The sequence below is a fragment of the Mchenga conophoros genome, linkage group LG9 (assembly GCF_057382185.1).
Source record: "Mchenga conophoros isolate Kocher_MC1m ecotype Shallow Benthic linkage group LG9, M_conophoros_male_GT1.1, whole genome shotgun sequence".
NCBI lineage: Eukaryota > Metazoa > Chordata > Actinopteri > Cichliformes > Cichlidae > Mchenga > Mchenga conophoros.
The window spans coordinates 25,104,045-25,119,256 of record NC_140534.1 but is presented as its reverse complement, the minus strand read 5'-3'; the positions used below and the strand labels follow the sequence as shown (position 1 = coordinate 25,119,256).

The following is a 15,212-nucleotide window of genomic DNA, read 5'->3' as shown; positions in this document are numbered from 1 at the left end:
TGCCACATTACAGGACTGAAAATTAGTGTCAACAGGTCTGATGAAATGATGAATCCAAATCTAAAACTTTTGGTTTAATTGATCATCACTATGTATAGATCAGAAGAGAGAGTCAGGAGTGAGCGGCGGGAGGCTGTCGTTTGATCTAGAAAAATGTTTCAAATGCTGTCATGGACAAGAGAATAAAAAAAGCACACAGTTTTCCAGTTGGCAGCAAATACAAATGTCTCCTTATAAACTTTATTAATCAATCTTGTATTTACAAATACATACATAATCTAATAATTCTGATATTAAACATTGGTATTTACAAAATAGCTCTTGGAAAAACAATTCTGTACAGCACAACCTGATAAGTTAGTAAATTACATTAGTAGGTAACTGTGCAGAAGGTTTCTCAATGACCCAGGATACACTGAACTCAAGTTCTAAACCTAAAACTGATTTTGTTTTACTACCAGTCGGTTTAACCAACATTTTTACAACAAACTTTAAAGTGCCCCTGTTATGCTTTTAACTTTTTTCTTCATCATTCAATCCATTTCATAATTTGACATGTTTGAAAAATCCACACCAAAGAGAATTAGAAAGGTTTTATGCAAAGGTTTGCTTGCAATGCCTATTAACGTCTCCCTGCAGAACAGGAAGAAGTATGATAAGGACAACTCAACCGTGATGTCCACAGCTGTCCATTCTCTCCCACAGAACACATGACTATTATTATTCCACTTAAAACTTGACACCCATGTAAAAAACTGGAATAATTTTTCCCATCCTTGAGGAAGGACAGAACGAGCAGTGACCTCAACTCAAAGATGGGCGATAACTCTAAAATGTCTCTTATCAGCAAAATACTCCAAATGCTTTACTGTAAGTCTCCAAGAAGTGCAAAATCACCATTTCAACAAGTGCTTCGTCACCACTTTCTGAACTCATTGAACATTAAAAGCTGCTCTGCACTAACAGCAAACACGCGTGGAAAAAACTCTCCAAGTTAAAAACAAAAAACGAGGCTTTGCCGTGATTTCGATCAAATTCAAACGTAGGATGATGTTAAAGTTAGAAGCGATGGCATGTTTTTATAATGTGGCTACGGCTTTCTGTTTGCAGATGTCAGCTTTTGAAGGGCTACGCCAGTTACATGTGAATTTGGTGGAGCTAACCATCCAGACCAGAATGGGCTCGTGGGAGTGTAGCCTCAAAAAGACAGCAGTGCACAAAGAGGCACACCTTTGCTTGTAGACCTACAAAATAAAATTAGGAGCCTATAAGCATAAGAGGGACACTTTAAAGACACACATTTCCATGTTCCTGTAAAATTATAAGATTGTTCAGATATTACAAATGATAACATTGGCAAACGCCAAAGGGAACATATCTGAGACCAAAACTGTTTTGAACATGTAAACAACAAAAATCACCATTTCAACAAGTGCTTCATCACCACTTTCTGAACTCGTTGAACAATAAAAGCAACAACATTTAAAATTTTTGCTCTAAAGCTCCAGTTCACCATCACATTCACGCTGCAGCAGGAGGTCTCCTCACACGGCCGAGCTGCCGTCGTGGCCCAGAATGTGGCTGATGTTGTGAGCAGGACGATTCGGCTGCTTGCCCGAGTCGGCAGATGCGGTGTTAGAGAGAGACAGCAAGGGAGACATTGGCATCGCTGAGCCATCAGTGGGCATGCCGGTAGCGATTTCGGGAAACAGAGAGGTCAAGTTGAAGTTGGAGATGTGAGGGGTGATTCCAGACGAGTTGGCGATGGGCATCGGGGGCATTTCTGGAAGCAGCGGGAAGCTGGCCTGACCAAAACCCACAGGGCGTGGCGGGGACAGGATTGAGCCAAAGCGGTTGTTGAGTGGAGGAGCGCTCCCTTTGTCGGCACTCGGGCTCGTAAACATTTGGTTGGGAAAGTATTGGAGGGTGACATCACTGGAAAGGCTGGGGTGAGCAGCTGGAGAATAGGAAGGGTAGAAGGAGGTTAAAGTGTTCTGAGGCTCAACAGGGAGGAGGGACGGCGTACGGGAGGCGTTCGGCTGGCTCACTGGCGGGATGAACGTAGAGTTTGCATTGATGGGAGGTGGAGGATTCATCCCTCCCTCAGGAATAAAAGGGAAACCAAAGTTTTGTGTTAGGTGCTGATCAGGAACCAGGTTGTTGTCGCTAGGAACCTGAGCACTGTCTGACATGAAGCGCACAATGGCGCTACGCCGTGCCTCTCCTCCAGACTGCGGTCGGCTCAGCAGCACCCCACCTCCAGGGGGCAGAGGCAGATGGCCCTCAGGCTCAAACGGGTTGCTCGGTCTGAGCGTACCGGATCGAGGCCGGTCGCCAGGTCTCAGTTTGGTGGGCTGAGGATCTCTGGCAATGTGGCGAGAGTGTTGGCTAACAGCAGTGGGTGGACGGGAGGGGGCGGAGGAGCGGCCTGGCTCAGAGCTGCTGTGTGGGGGTGGAGGGTGAGGGAGTCCTGATCGCACACCTGGGCCTGGGTGCATGTTACTGCTGACCTGAGAAATGTGGCCCTTGTTTCCCTCTGTAAGTCGCATAGGCGGAGCCTTCTGGGTTTGGGGAACACTGGGACTGGAGGTCTTGGCCTGTATGTCTCCTGACGAGTTTCCAGGCACACAGCTGTACTCCATGCTGACCGGAGGACAGCACTGCACTGCTCGTTGGTGGTTGCTCTGCTCAGGAAGGTGGGGGGACAGGAGGCTTTGCATGAAACTCTGATGACATCCATCCTGTTCTCGAGGCAGTGCTGGTCCAACCTGGACCCCTTGTGATCCAGGATGAGCTCCACTGTAGCCCCCACGATTTCGGCCATCTGTTGCAGGGCCCATCCTGAAACCTGGCTGTTGCTGCCCCTGAGGCCCCCTCTGGGAGGGAGGCACTGGTTTAGATGTCATGTCACTCCCACGAGATACCTGAGCCTCAAAACCACTGAGCTGATGTGCTCCTCCTGCACCCCCCATTGCCTTAAAGGGCGGACACTCTGAGACCCGCTGAACATCAGCGGACCCCGGATGGTCAGATGGCAGACGGCTCTGTGGGTTATGTGCAATGTTGGCCTTCCCTCTTGACGTGTCCAGATAACCACGGAGGTCTGGCTGCTCCTGAGCGCCACTGTGACCAGGCTGAAGGTGGAGACCGATGCGCTGCTGCTCGCCACTAGTGGAGCTTTTACCGATGAGCGCCTCAGCAGAGTAGCTGGACACACGGTGACGTTCCTGCCGAGATGGAGTGCAGGCCAAGTCAGACGACCGTGACACAGGATTGGCGGGAGGAGAAATGAGCTGCTGCTGCTCCAGACTCCTAGAACTCATCATCCTCTGCATAGCATTATGGTCTTGACCAGACTGAGGGAGAAAAAGTGGAAATATTATCAGTGACACCCTCAAAATGAATCTTAACTATCATAAATCAATAAGAGCAATAAAAACAGATCAGAGTGGAGTCCAGTGGTGCCCCTTAGTAGTATTTTATGCAGCTTGTGAGGGCAACAAACATAAAATGCACTACTGAACATTTTCAACACCCACAACTCATGTCACGCTACAATATATCAGCCCAGAAAATGAACAAGGGAGATATTTATTCAATTTCAACATCTGTTCTTCCCATCATAGCAGACCAAACCTTTCTAACATTAACAAATAAGGCTGCTGTCCAGAAATTCAGAAAACTCAATCAACTTAAAGAAATCTATCAAGAAATGAATTAATCACATAAAAGACTATCCTCTGAACTGACGCAAGTTGTGACTTTGTAATGTGATGTAATGTAGTGTGCCTTTTTCTTGCATGGCCCTCAATCATATGTTAAGTCCCAAAAGTGGCACTCTGTCATCAAAACTTTGAGAACCCCTGGTGTACAGTGTCATCCAACCACAAAGCATGTGTTAACATTTTTATCCTGACAGCTCTCAGATGTTCATGAATAGATAGAAATTAAAACAAAACACAATGATTGAACTACATTTCAATTACAAACAATCTTAAATTTACACTCCTCTGTCTACACTGTGGCTGTAAGGGCAGAGCTGCTATTTCACTGCAAAGTCCCCCACACACTATAAAGTGTCAATACTGTGATTGTTTTCTTTTCATGATTTTTTTTTCTTTCTGTAAATGAGAGTTTCTCTGTGGTAGACTGTTGCAGCAGCCAGATGTTTGTATAAAGGACACTTAGGTAGTTAGGCAGAGTTACACTAACTTAAACTGTTTCAGATCTCTTGCACAGGAAAAAAAAAGTCTCATGGGGTAATACTTAGTAAATGGTACATGGAGAACAAAAACATTCCAGTGGACTGGTTTTCAAATATGCTTTATGCTAAAAATGCAACTGTCACTTTTTATATCACATGACACCAACCTTGAGGTGGTCCTGCTGGGCCAGGTGATTACTGTGATGGCCCCTGGAACTGGCTGCCTGTGCTTCACAACTCTTTTCCTGGTGCCTAAAGTGCTGCTGCTGGATCTGCTGCTGCAGATGCTGCTGGTGTCTGGAGTGAGAGCTCTGCTGCTGCTGCTGCAACTGCTGCTGCTGTTGGTGTTGTTGATGCTGTCCCTGTGGAGGCTGTTGGTGTGTCTGTTGTTGGTGCTGCTGGGGATGAGACTGGTGCTGTGTTGGCTGTTGATGCTGCTGTGATTGTTGGTGTGACTGCTGTGGATGTTGCTGGGTCTGCTGCTGCGTGTGCTGTTGATGCTGTGCCTGTTGTTGTTGATGTGAAGGATGCTGCTGCTGCTGAACTCCAGACTTTTCCAGGTGATGCTGCTTCTGCTGCAGGCCAGCAGGTGAGCCTGTTTGACTGCCTCTGACGAGTGCCCGCTTCTTCTGGACATGCTGCTCTTGTTGCTGCAGCGCCCTCTGGTGTATTGAGTGGCGCTGTGCTGGGTCTGACTGTGTCAAGTGGTGCTGCAGATGATACAGATGGTGCCTCTGCTGCTCCTGCTGTTGCTGTTTCATGTAAAGGTTCCCTCCCAGATGTTGACCAGGCTGTGTTACAGCATGCTGCTGATGCCCCTGGGGCAGATGAAGTACCCCTGGCTGGTTCTGCTCAGGAGGTCCTTGTGGAGGGCAGTGCCCATCTGCAGGCCTAACTACCGGGCTCATAAAAGAGTTTGCAGAGAAGATAGGGCCTCCACCTTCTGAATTAATCCTTGTCATGACGGTTGAGGAAGACGACGGTAGCTGACCTACCATCATCTGGTTGTGGTCAGCGGCTTTCACATCCATGTGGTTGACAGGGTTACCAGATGGAGGGCAGGGCTTAGGTCGTTTACCAGTGTTTAACATCACCTCATCCTGAGCCTGCCGCTTGGAAATTAGCTTTACTTGTCGCTCGCCAATACCAACTCCTCCCTGAGCCCTCATTAGTGTAGTCTTTAAGGGGATGTACTCATTTGGCTGTGTAGCACCTGAACAGGGTGAGTGAGCATTATTTGAGGCTTGGGATATAAGAGATGAGGTCCCCGCAGGAGAGGGAGTTGAGGCCTGTTGGCCAGGCAGATTTGGGGAGCCAGGGTAGGGCTGGTGACTAGAGCTGGGCCTAATCAGGTTGTTGACACTGAGGCTTGCCACTGTCCCACTCTGGGATGAGTTCTGAGACTGGACCTGGGGAAGAGGCTGAGACTGGGAGTAAGAGATGTTTTGTGGATGTCTGCTTCCACCGGCTGCACTCACAGGCCCTTCCCCAACCTGTCCTCTGACAGACACCTCAACAGCAGGTTTAACTGTTCCTGGGTCAATAGGCTTATTCACTTTAGCCTGCTGCCCAGCTGAGCCTCGTTCTTTACTGGCTGACACTGGTGTGGTTTTTGTGGGCTCCCACGTGGCTGTGGTGGGGTTAGTAGATGCAGTGTTTTCCCCAGAGCACCCTCCACTCCTCCTTCCAGGGCTGTCCTGCTCCAGCATGGCTAACGCCAGCATCTCTGCCTGCTCATTTGTGAATGTAAATGTTCCAAAGGACCCAGATGATGCACCGATAGTGTGGCCTTGGGGAAGCATGGACGCCACAGAAAACCCTCTACCACCCCCAGCTCCAGAAGACATGGGAGAATCAGTCTGCCTGCTAGAGGTCAAAGAGTGCTCCAGAGTTTGATCATCTAAGTTAGTGTACACCTGTTGAGACAACGAAAAGTCCTTTCTAGGAGGAATGTCAGGAGCCACTACTAAGCTCTCTTTGGCTGCTGGTGTGGACTGCATCTCCTCCTGAGCCTCATTGTTTGGTCTAGGGGCCTGAGGCGGTTTGCCCTCAGTAGGATGGCAGGAGGACAGATTGGGTGTGCTCACATCAGTCTGCTGTGTTGTAACTCTGGGAGCAGTGTTCCTTTTACTAATATCTGAACTTGTTGTAGGGGTTGTTGCAGAGCTGTGCATAGCAGAAAATGCAGGTGCAGATGATGACAGAGTTGTGGACACAGAAGATGAAGGAGTGGCTTGAGACTCCTGTTTATTACAAGGCAGAGAATCTTGTGAAGCAGATCCCTGGGAACCACAAGGTGATGTTTGTTGGGTAGTCTTATTAAAAGGTAACGGTGCAGTTGCTGTGGTACTGCTGGTGCAGACTGGAGTCAAACATACAGTAGAAACAGAGGAAGAAGTGTACAGAGTTTCAGAGGCAGCTGCTGAGGTCACCACAGGTCGGTTTTGTCCAGAAGCAGCAGTGCTGGCAGTGCACTTAGTTTGTGTTATGCTAGTTTCTGTACTGGTGATAGGATGTTTAGCCTCAGCAGTTGAGAGCTTGGTTACAGCTGAGTCGCTGCCAGAAAGTGGAGATACTTTACTCTTGTCAACCAAGTCTGAACTAACCGATGGCTCGATCGATGTGGCAGTGACTGTTGTAACTGCAGTTGTGATGCTGCTAGTGTTAGAATGACTGAATGTCGAATCACTCTGAGACGCACTGACAGAGGTTTTATCCCGTGGATGGGATTGACTAAACACAGCTGGCCCGCTGGATGAACTGCTTACAATCATTTTCTGTGTGTTCTGTTGTGTAGTGACACTACCTATAGCTTTATCTATAGCTGTGACAGCTGTGGTACATGTGGAGTTAATGTCTGTGACTTTAACAGATGCAGACTGTAAAATTTGAGATCCTGTAACCTGAACTGTCTGGCTCTCTCCTGTAGCAGCTATTGGCTTGGCACAAAGAGCTACAGCAGGTTGTGGGGGACTGGTTTCCTTTTTCTTTGCAGCTTTAGTCCTTTTTGCTGCTGCTCTCTTCATATTCAAGGCTGTGCGAAGCCTCTTTGCTGAAGGCTTAGAGGTACTAACCACCAGCCCTGATGTGACTGGGACCTGTAGCTGTCGGGCAGGTAGTGCAAGTGTGGCTCCAGAGATGGATGCTGGAGCAGGAGGCTGCTGCTGCAACACTGATAATGGAGCAGGTGGAGGCTGACCATTGTTCTGACTAGAAATGTTAAGAGGAAGACCCTGAGAGATGCTCTGATTGAGACTGCTGAGGGCCCCTAAGCTGTTGAGAGCCACATTAGTAGTCGGTTCCTCACTGGTAGTGGGCTGGACTAGCTGCAATGTACTCTGGCCACCCTGGGAACTGGCCTTATCAGAAGTCTTCACAGGCTGCAAGGCAAACACCTGTCCATTCACAGTGATAGTCTGCGGGGTTGTAGGAACTGGTGGAGAAGATGATGTCTGGGTGGCCTGCGGAGGATGGCTCGCTTGAGGCTGAACAGGGCGAGGAAGAATGTGCACCAGCTGCTTTCCCCCTACACTTTGCAAGGATGGTGCAGACACCGAGGTGCTGGTCATGGGTATCTGAGTGGAAACAGTAGGGATAGCAGCAGGCACCATGCCAACTTGGGGATTCTGAGCAGAAGTTGCAGCCTGATTGGGTGCCTGGATGATTACAAAATGCTGACATGGTGTTTGACTTGTTATTTCCTCCCTCACAACTGGCTGGGTAGGGCAAGCACTGGCCTGCTGCAGGATTACAACACTTGGATTGTTTGTGTTCTGTGGTACTGTAACACCTGAAGCAGTTGCTCCACCTGGGTTGACTTGCAACACCTGCATGGTCTGAAGGAGAGGAAGCACGGTGGCCTGTGGCTGAGGTACCAGGGCTGGCTGAGGGAGGGGTTGAGGTTGTGGGATTATGGCTGGTTGAAGAAGAGTAGGCTGGGGCTGAGACACGACTGCAGGGTGGGCCACCACAGGTGGCTGCTGCACTATGGCTGATTGAGGAAGAACAGCACACTGAGGTTGGCATGCTAGGATAGGCTGAGGCTGTGTCTGGTTTAGGACTGCTGGCCGTATCTGGGGTGCTCTTTGAAACGGCTGCGCTTGAATGTGACCTGTAAGAGGTGCCTGCTGTACAGGCACCTGTGGTTGCATCTGTATTTGAATTGGGTGAACAGATGGTTTGCTGCCCATTGGACATACAGTCACCTGCTGGATAGGCTGGGTGGTGTTGCTGACTTCTGGAGTGGAAAGACTTTGGCAGACTGGCTGCACTGTGTTCCCTGCCATCTGCAGTGTTGTCCAGGTAGTCTGTGTGCTGCCTGCTGCCCCAGCCCTGAGAAGGGCTTGGCTGGTTGGGATAGCAGTGTAACTTGCAGTCCTTATGGTAGCGTCCTGCGTTACCCATGAGCAACCCTCTGAAGCTTTTGTAGGGTGGGTGGATGCAGGCAGAGCAGAGCCTTCAGTGGGGAGCTGTGAGGCTGAAGTAGCTGCTAAGGTGAGGGGCTGAGCTTGCTGAGGCATTGACGTGGATGCTGCAGGAATCTGGAGGGTGATGTAAGACACAGAAGGTGGCAGAGTGGGTGCCACAGTTGGTGCTTCAACCACACACTGCTCTATCATTCTCAGGCTGGGTGTAGACTGAGTGGGTGCTGCTGCTGACCCAGGGAGAAGTGCAGGGGTAGAAGAAGAGTTGTTAACATGCAGCAGGGCTCCATTAACCCTTAATCTGGCACTGGCCTCAGATGATGGCTGAATAATTAATGTTTCAGATGACTGTTTTCCTGGGCTAGTCTCCTTTCCTGCAGGGAATTTCCCATTGCCATTAGAACAAACAATTATCCCCTTTGGGAGCTGGTGAGTAGGGGGAACTTTTGCCACTTTAGCACAGCGTTGTTTGCCCTTCCAGTGGATAGTGGGATCTTCCAGAGGGTTAATGTCATTGGCTTTGAGGAGCTCAATATAGTGAGCACTCTCTCGCCTCAATTCCTCCAGCTGACGCCGCAGCCGACGGATTTCCTCTGCTGCAATGAGGTGTAGAGTTCATGACTTTAACCACACATAATCCATATTCACACTTAACTTGTAGGATACTCCAACTAAATTAGGAAGCTGGTGTGTACAATATTACAATTTACCTTGGACTTTATCTCCTCCTTCCAGAAGCATTGTATCATTTTGTTTCTTCAGTTCAGTGATGTAACGAAAGGCCTGGTCCAGTATCATGTTCTTACTCTAAAAATAAAATCACATTTTTTTCTATTAAAATATTTTGCTCTAATTTCACTATATTTAGGCAAACAGAAACACCAGATTGTCTCTTACCTGTTTAAGTGCTTGGGAACATGGCAAAAGATTACCAATGCGGTTAATCCCGGCATTAATCTTTTCTTTTCTGTGTCTTTCAACTAAAACAACAAAAAGACACAAAGTCATCAGAATTCATGTACATTTAAAGTAAACCCTACACAATAAATCTATGGTCATCTATGGTTTTTTACCTGCATTGTGAGATTCTTTGTTTTTCTTCTTTCTGCAAACAATAAAATAACGTTAAAAAAAATTGAACAGTTCACATTTTAAACGACCACTTACGGAAATTATTTGACTGAACCGGAACAAACAGACTATATCTCAAAGATGTTTACTTGGGTTTACGGCCAGGTGTCTGAGTTTCAGTCATCTCTGGCATCCTGTCCTCACAGTTGCCTGTATGATAAGGTACCAGTCAACACATCAACAGCTGGACCTAAAATCCATTCCGTGCTCGTCCTGCTGCAAGCAAAACATAAAGCATCCGAACAGAGTATTGATTATAAATAAGAGCACTGTCAACACACCGCTGTGTATCAGCTGAGAAAAATAGTACAGATACACTAGTGATGAGCTCATACTGTTTCATACAATAGCAGATATAAAAGTATTAAATCTGTCAAGCTACACTCAGCCTCTACTACTACCAGATGCTAACAAGCTAGTGTAATTACCCTATCTTTACTCATTTAGATAAAAACACTTACCGACACGTTACAAAATAATTAGAGTGTTACACGAAGTGATTAAACAGATCTTTCTCCTGGGCTTGTGTATCAATATCGGCAGCGAGCGATGTTCATATATTTAAACCTGCAAAGAAACCTAAGAAATTACCTGTTCAGCTAGCTTTCTGATAGCTAGCAGGCTAACAGCTATCTTAGCTTATCGACACCGACATGATTATTAAGCAGAACAACGCCAGTCGCTTCTCGGCCGTGCTCACACAAATGCTGCTTACAGAGAGTAGTTTTCACGAACCTTTAGCCTCGACATTTTGGAGACCGCTGTTCCTGTAAGAACTTTAAAAATTGGAGGCTAACTATTAGCTAGCAAAGCTTTCAACTCATCTCCCAAAACAATCTGAATAACCTAACTTAGTGCTGAAAGGGGCGGGCCGCACGCAGTCCTGAAAGCCAATAGCATTCCAGAGGTAGGAGGTTATATCCAATCACAACACCTATAAGCATCCAAGGAAGAGTTTAAGGCAGAGGGAGACATAAATCATACACACACACACACACACACACACACAAAACCCAATTTCTATACTAAATATTCATAATGTCAAAACATAACACAACTTTTACTGCAAATAGTAATTTATTCATTTAGACGTTAAAAAGTCTTACAATATAGAGCTCCAGAAAAGATAAAATTCTCCAAAGAAATGAAAACATGCGTATACTACAGTGGAGAGGACACAACTCTCCTTGCATGCAGAGGTGTCAGAGCTTCCTCTGGGTAATACACTGTTAAGAGATCATAGCAAAACTCCAAAACTTTCAGCTGAAAGTGTGTGTAATCACTGAAGCTCACTGTGGCAGGAAGTTTGAGAAGACCAATGTCATAAGATGGCTACATAAGGTGCCAAAGGTGTTTAAGGTATGTCTCAAAACACTTGTATATATTTAGAAACAAGCATCCACAAACACCTCCACCATACTACTGAAAATAATGCCCAAATCCAAATCGATCTGATGTTATTCATAACACATTCAATACATTTGTTTGGTTCTCTCGTTCCTTTATATTTTCACTCTTTGTGATAAACCCAGGAGAACCTCTGAACCATTTGCCATTTCAGTGTGGAAAATAAAAATAACAGACTAGTTGAAGGGGGATTTAAATAACAGCCTGGAAATATTTAAAAATTAAAAAGTACTGAACGCATATTCCCACTGCCACAAAACCGTCAAGCTTTTCCCCTTTCTCCTGTACTGAGGGGACGCATTTCTGCCCCCCCGGACACAACAAACCGGTCAGACTCATTTCTCATGAGTCCAAAGATTCAGGTGGTGCAGGAATAGAGCTTTGTCTGTTCCACATATCTCAAGTATCACTCCAAGCTGACCACCTGGGACTGCATTTGTGTCGGGGGATGGTCTTTCAAGCACTTTTTCCCTTTACTTTTCCAAACCAACTGATTTCCTTTGATCAACAGCATAGATATGTCCCCTCCAGCTTTAATAACCGCATTTAAAAAACAAAACAAAAAAAAAACAACAATGTGATTTGAAAACACCAACTCTTTCCCCCTCCACCATGTCAACTGTCAGAAGTTGGTAACTTTGTCAACAGGAGCACTATAGGATGCTTAGCTTTTTGTCATTGTCAATTAACAGTATGAAGAGAATTTGAAAAAAAAAGAAAAAAAAACCAACAACAGGGGACCCTCTTGTGAAATAAATGCAGCAACTTTTATGCTTGAAATTTGTTTTCTCTTTTTAGCGTCCTTTGAAGAAAGTGTTGAATCCTGGGGCATTTGTCACAGTTCTGTTTCTGTGGAGGTGGCCACATTAGTGCCTTTTCCGAACGCTGTGCCCCTACTCTGACTTCTGAAGCTCTCCACTGGGCAGTGCACAAGGACTGCGCAGGCTCTTTTGCAACACATGGGCATCTGCAGGCTCTATCCTCTTGTAGTAATTCTTCTTTGTCTCAATAATCTCAAAGCCAAACTTCTGGTAAAAGTCAATGGCCGACTCATTGCTGATCTGCACATGACTGTAGAGTGGGAAAATACAAATGCATTAACAGGCAGCTCATCTGGAAAATCAGTCAAAAATAATTATTGTATGCAGATAAGTTTTCATGCAAATTCTGCAAACACTCACAGGTAAATATTATCAAAAGTTCCATCCTTCTCGCAGATGTTTAGCACATGATTAAGCATCTTTGTACCTGGCGTAAAGGTAAAAACAAAATCACCAATTGCACAACAGCCTCTTCTTGAGGTCCTCATAACTTTTAAGAAACAGTATCAAACAGTCTAGTCTATCATACATCTCATAGAGGATGACAATTGCTCCTTTTATTAATTTTGTTCTTTTGTAAGGTGAACTTGGCTTTTTGAAAGGTGCCCTCAAATAAAATGTATTATTATTGTAACTTCCGTTATCAAACTAATGACAGTAGAGCTTCTATTCACCTGAATCACACATAAGGATCATTAATGATAGTGGGGAAGAAAAAAAAAGTTTCTTCTTCAGGAATCAATAACAGAAACAATCTACTACTACTTACCAATTCCAAGTCTACGGTAGGGTGCTAGACAGCCAAGTGTCATGATGTACAGTCTCTTCTGGTTCTGAGAGTGGTCCACTCTGCAGCACACAGCACCCACTGCAATGTCATTGAAGTACGCTGCAAAAAACCAAAACAAAACATGATGCTGAAAGATCAAATACCTCTAAAAGCCACATTTCTACATTTCATTTCCCATGACTGAAAATCAAGCTGTTAAAGTGCATGCAAACTGAATTCCACCAGTCGCTTTCCTCTTTAACGCATCAATGTCATCACATACAGTCATAATCAGGTGTCACCCTAACTGAAGTTGTCTAGGTGTAAGTATTGTGATGTCTTACCTAGCTTTGCAAGCTCTCCAACTTCCAGCACATCTTTGTAAAACTTGTCGTTGTAGCTGACGGGGAAGATGACCTGGTTGAGGCGTTTCAGCTGCTTAATGTTGTGGGGCGTAACGTCCCCCAGCTCGATCCGGCTACTGGAACAAGAGCAAAACGGTCAAATGGCTGACAACAGGTAAACCATTTCATTTAACATTATATGAACCAAAATACAATAAAGACTAATAAACTGACATCTTACAAGCCTTCTATCCTTTATATTTGTTTATAAGCACAGTTCTTTCAGTCTATACACTCAATATTTGAGTAAACACTTTTACTATCAAAGCTCAAAGATGAATTTCACTTTTACTATCAAAGCTCAAAGATGAATTACACAGATAGTTGTCTACTTTGAGTACTGATTAAATCATCTCTCATGAACTGCGTGATTTCGTCCCAAAAGCTATAACACTGCTGAACTGAACCTGTTATCAACTCTTGTATAGCTTAAATCAACATGTCCCCTCTAATCACACACATACATTTACATAATCTACTACTAACAGTAATTCTTTGGACGAATGCCGCTTAGAAATAAATTTTAACAACACCTGCAGCTTGTGCTTTTTATAACTCTTTACTTAAAAATGAAACTTTTCTACCATCAAAATTGATTAATATTCTCCTTTAAATATCTATAGGATGACCAGGGGACATGGCTGGATTTGTGTAACTAGTAAATGACCCACACGTAGCAGTCCACTCGCCTCAGTGAGAGGTTCACTGTGGTATTTATAGGACGACTACACATCCAAGAACTGGTGGAGGTCACGTGTGTTGTCCTTAAGCATGTACAATGAGATCGGTGAAACCCTAAGTATACAATTAATACACTTCAGCCTTTATTGCCCTCGTGGAATAAGAGAATTTATTCAGAAATGTCCAGAAGCATCATTGATAGTGTGTTACTTTGGCAGATCAAGTTACACTGAGTCAGCTGGCACAAACGCTAAAGTTGCTGTCATGTGTGACATTAAAATGGTAACTTTTTTGCCCAACGTGAGATAGCTGCGTCTAAGACTTTCGACAAAACTGGTATGACTCTGTGCAGGTAGCTGAGGTTCGCGGCAAATACCAAAAATAATCAGAGCTATGATTAGCTTAGCTAAACTGGCTTTACTGACTCAGCTCTCCACTAGCAGCGAGCTAGTTAGCTTAGCTTGTTCGCGACCTACACAAACCGACAAGCGGCTAAAGTTAACGACAACAACTAAGACAGCACCACTTCAGTGACGGTGCTGTCCTTTATATAGTGGCCATGAACCTAAATAAAAGTCGTTTCGCAAGCTAGCTAGCCTCGCCGTCACCTCCCCGCCTCCTCCTGTAGGAAAAAAACAGACATGAAAAACTTTACTTGTGCTAAGCTACGTATTCGTGACCCAAAAGTTCACACTCACCCTTTCATTTTAAAGAGATGATATCCCTTATTTTCGAAGAGTATGAACTCTGAAGTTGTTTCGGGTAAAAGGTGAGAAACTGGAAAGAGTTGGGGTCGGGGATGCCTCCCGTTTTACCCTCCACATGTAGCTAGTTACGATGGTTGCAGTTAGCTTAGCCGCCACACTCCTTCCACGACTGTGTGGAGACGGACTGTCAACCCTGACCTCCGCATGCGCACACGCGCCTCTAATGTTAGATATGAGACTTTTTGACCTGGATTTGGACTCTCAGGCTCTTTTCCAGCCAAATTAAGACATTTAAATAACGGTTTATGTGTTGAAAACATCCTGGTTCTCAGTCATAATTATATAGGGCTCGTATTCGTCTCGCATTATTTAAGGGGACCTTACTTCTGGTGTGACATTGAGGCGTGTGAAATGCATTTGTCTGACCTCCGAAAGCAAGCATTATATTTTTTGGGGGAAAAGCGCCTACGTCTTCGCCCCAGAACTGGATTACTACTACTCAATGAAATCTATCGTTTTAGTTTTCTAAATATATTACTGAAATTATTTTTTATATTTATCTACTCATAAAAAAGGAAATCCGAAATTAGTTTATATATGTAATACAGTGTTGGTCATATGGATGCTGAGATTTTCTGTTACACAACGAAAGCGAAAGAAAAAC

The 15,212-nt window shown here is 45.2% G+C and overlaps 2 protein-coding genes across 6 annotated transcripts; both read right to left on the bottom strand.

Moving 5' to 3' along the window:
* Positions 1-199: 199 nt before the first annotated feature.
* usf3 (upstream transcription factor family member 3) lies at positions 200-10,621 on the bottom strand. 4 transcript variants are annotated; one of them, XM_085287141.1, is made up of 7 exons: positions 10,495-10,621; positions 9,849-9,975; positions 9,702-9,733; positions 9,526-9,608; positions 9,339-9,435; positions 4,372-9,224; positions 200-3,356 (listed from the first exon to the last, which is right to left on the bottom strand). In XM_085287141.1, the coding sequence occupies exons 2-7, from the start codon at positions 9,890-9,892 to the stop codon at positions 1,545-1,547; spliced, it is 6,921 nt and encodes a 2,306-aa protein (XP_085143267.1). In that variant the 5' UTR covers positions 9,893-9,975; positions 10,495-10,621; the 3' UTR covers positions 200-1,544. The 4 variants fall into 4 exon arrangements, with proteins under 4 accessions (XP_085143267.1, XP_085143268.1, XP_085143270.1 ...); XM_085287142.1 differs by having other exon boundaries at positions 9,849-9,972; XM_085287144.1 differs by having other exon boundaries at positions 9,849-9,909.
* Positions 10,622-10,817: 196 nt separating this feature from the next.
* naa50 (N-alpha-acetyltransferase 50, NatE catalytic subunit) lies at positions 10,818-14,816 on the bottom strand. 2 transcript variants are annotated; one of them, XM_085287140.1, is made up of 5 exons: positions 14,540-14,816; positions 13,101-13,234; positions 12,757-12,876; positions 12,348-12,414; positions 10,818-12,237 (listed from the first exon to the last, which is right to left on the bottom strand). In XM_085287140.1, exons 1-5 carry the CDS (start codon positions 14,545-14,547, stop codon positions 12,060-12,062), a joined length of 507 nt encoding a protein of 168 aa, XP_085143266.1. In that variant the 5' UTR covers positions 14,548-14,816; the 3' UTR covers positions 10,818-12,059. The 2 variants fall into 2 exon arrangements, with proteins under 2 accessions (XP_085143266.1, XP_085143265.1); XM_085287139.1 differs by having other exon boundaries at positions 13,101-13,237; positions 14,540-14,808.
* Positions 14,817-15,212: the final 396 nt, after the last annotated feature.

Excerpts from the sequence above, each read along its gene's own strand:
- naa50 (XM_085287139.1), bottom strand. Across the intron at positions 12,415-12,756 it reads CTACCGTAGACTTGGAATTG|GTACAAAGATGCTTAATCAT; the intron begins GTAAGTAGTAGT and ends CCTTTACGCCAG. Across the intron at positions 12,238-12,347 it reads ACTTTTGATAATATTTACCT|TCATGTGCAGATCAGCAATG; the intron begins GTGAGTGTTTGC and ends CCCACTCTACAG.
- usf3 (XM_085287141.1), bottom strand. The coding sequence starts at position 9,892 with ATGCCAGAGATGACTGAAACTCAGACACCTGGCCGTAAACCCAA. Across the intron at positions 9,436-9,525 it reads GTTCCCAAGCACTTAAACAG|AGTAAGAACATGATACTGGA; the intron begins GTAAGAGACAAT and ends TTTTATTTTTAG. Across the intron at positions 9,225-9,338 it reads AGGAGGAGATAAAGTCCAAG|CAGAGGAAATCCGTCGGCTG; the intron begins GTAAATTGTAAT and ends ACCTCATTGCAG.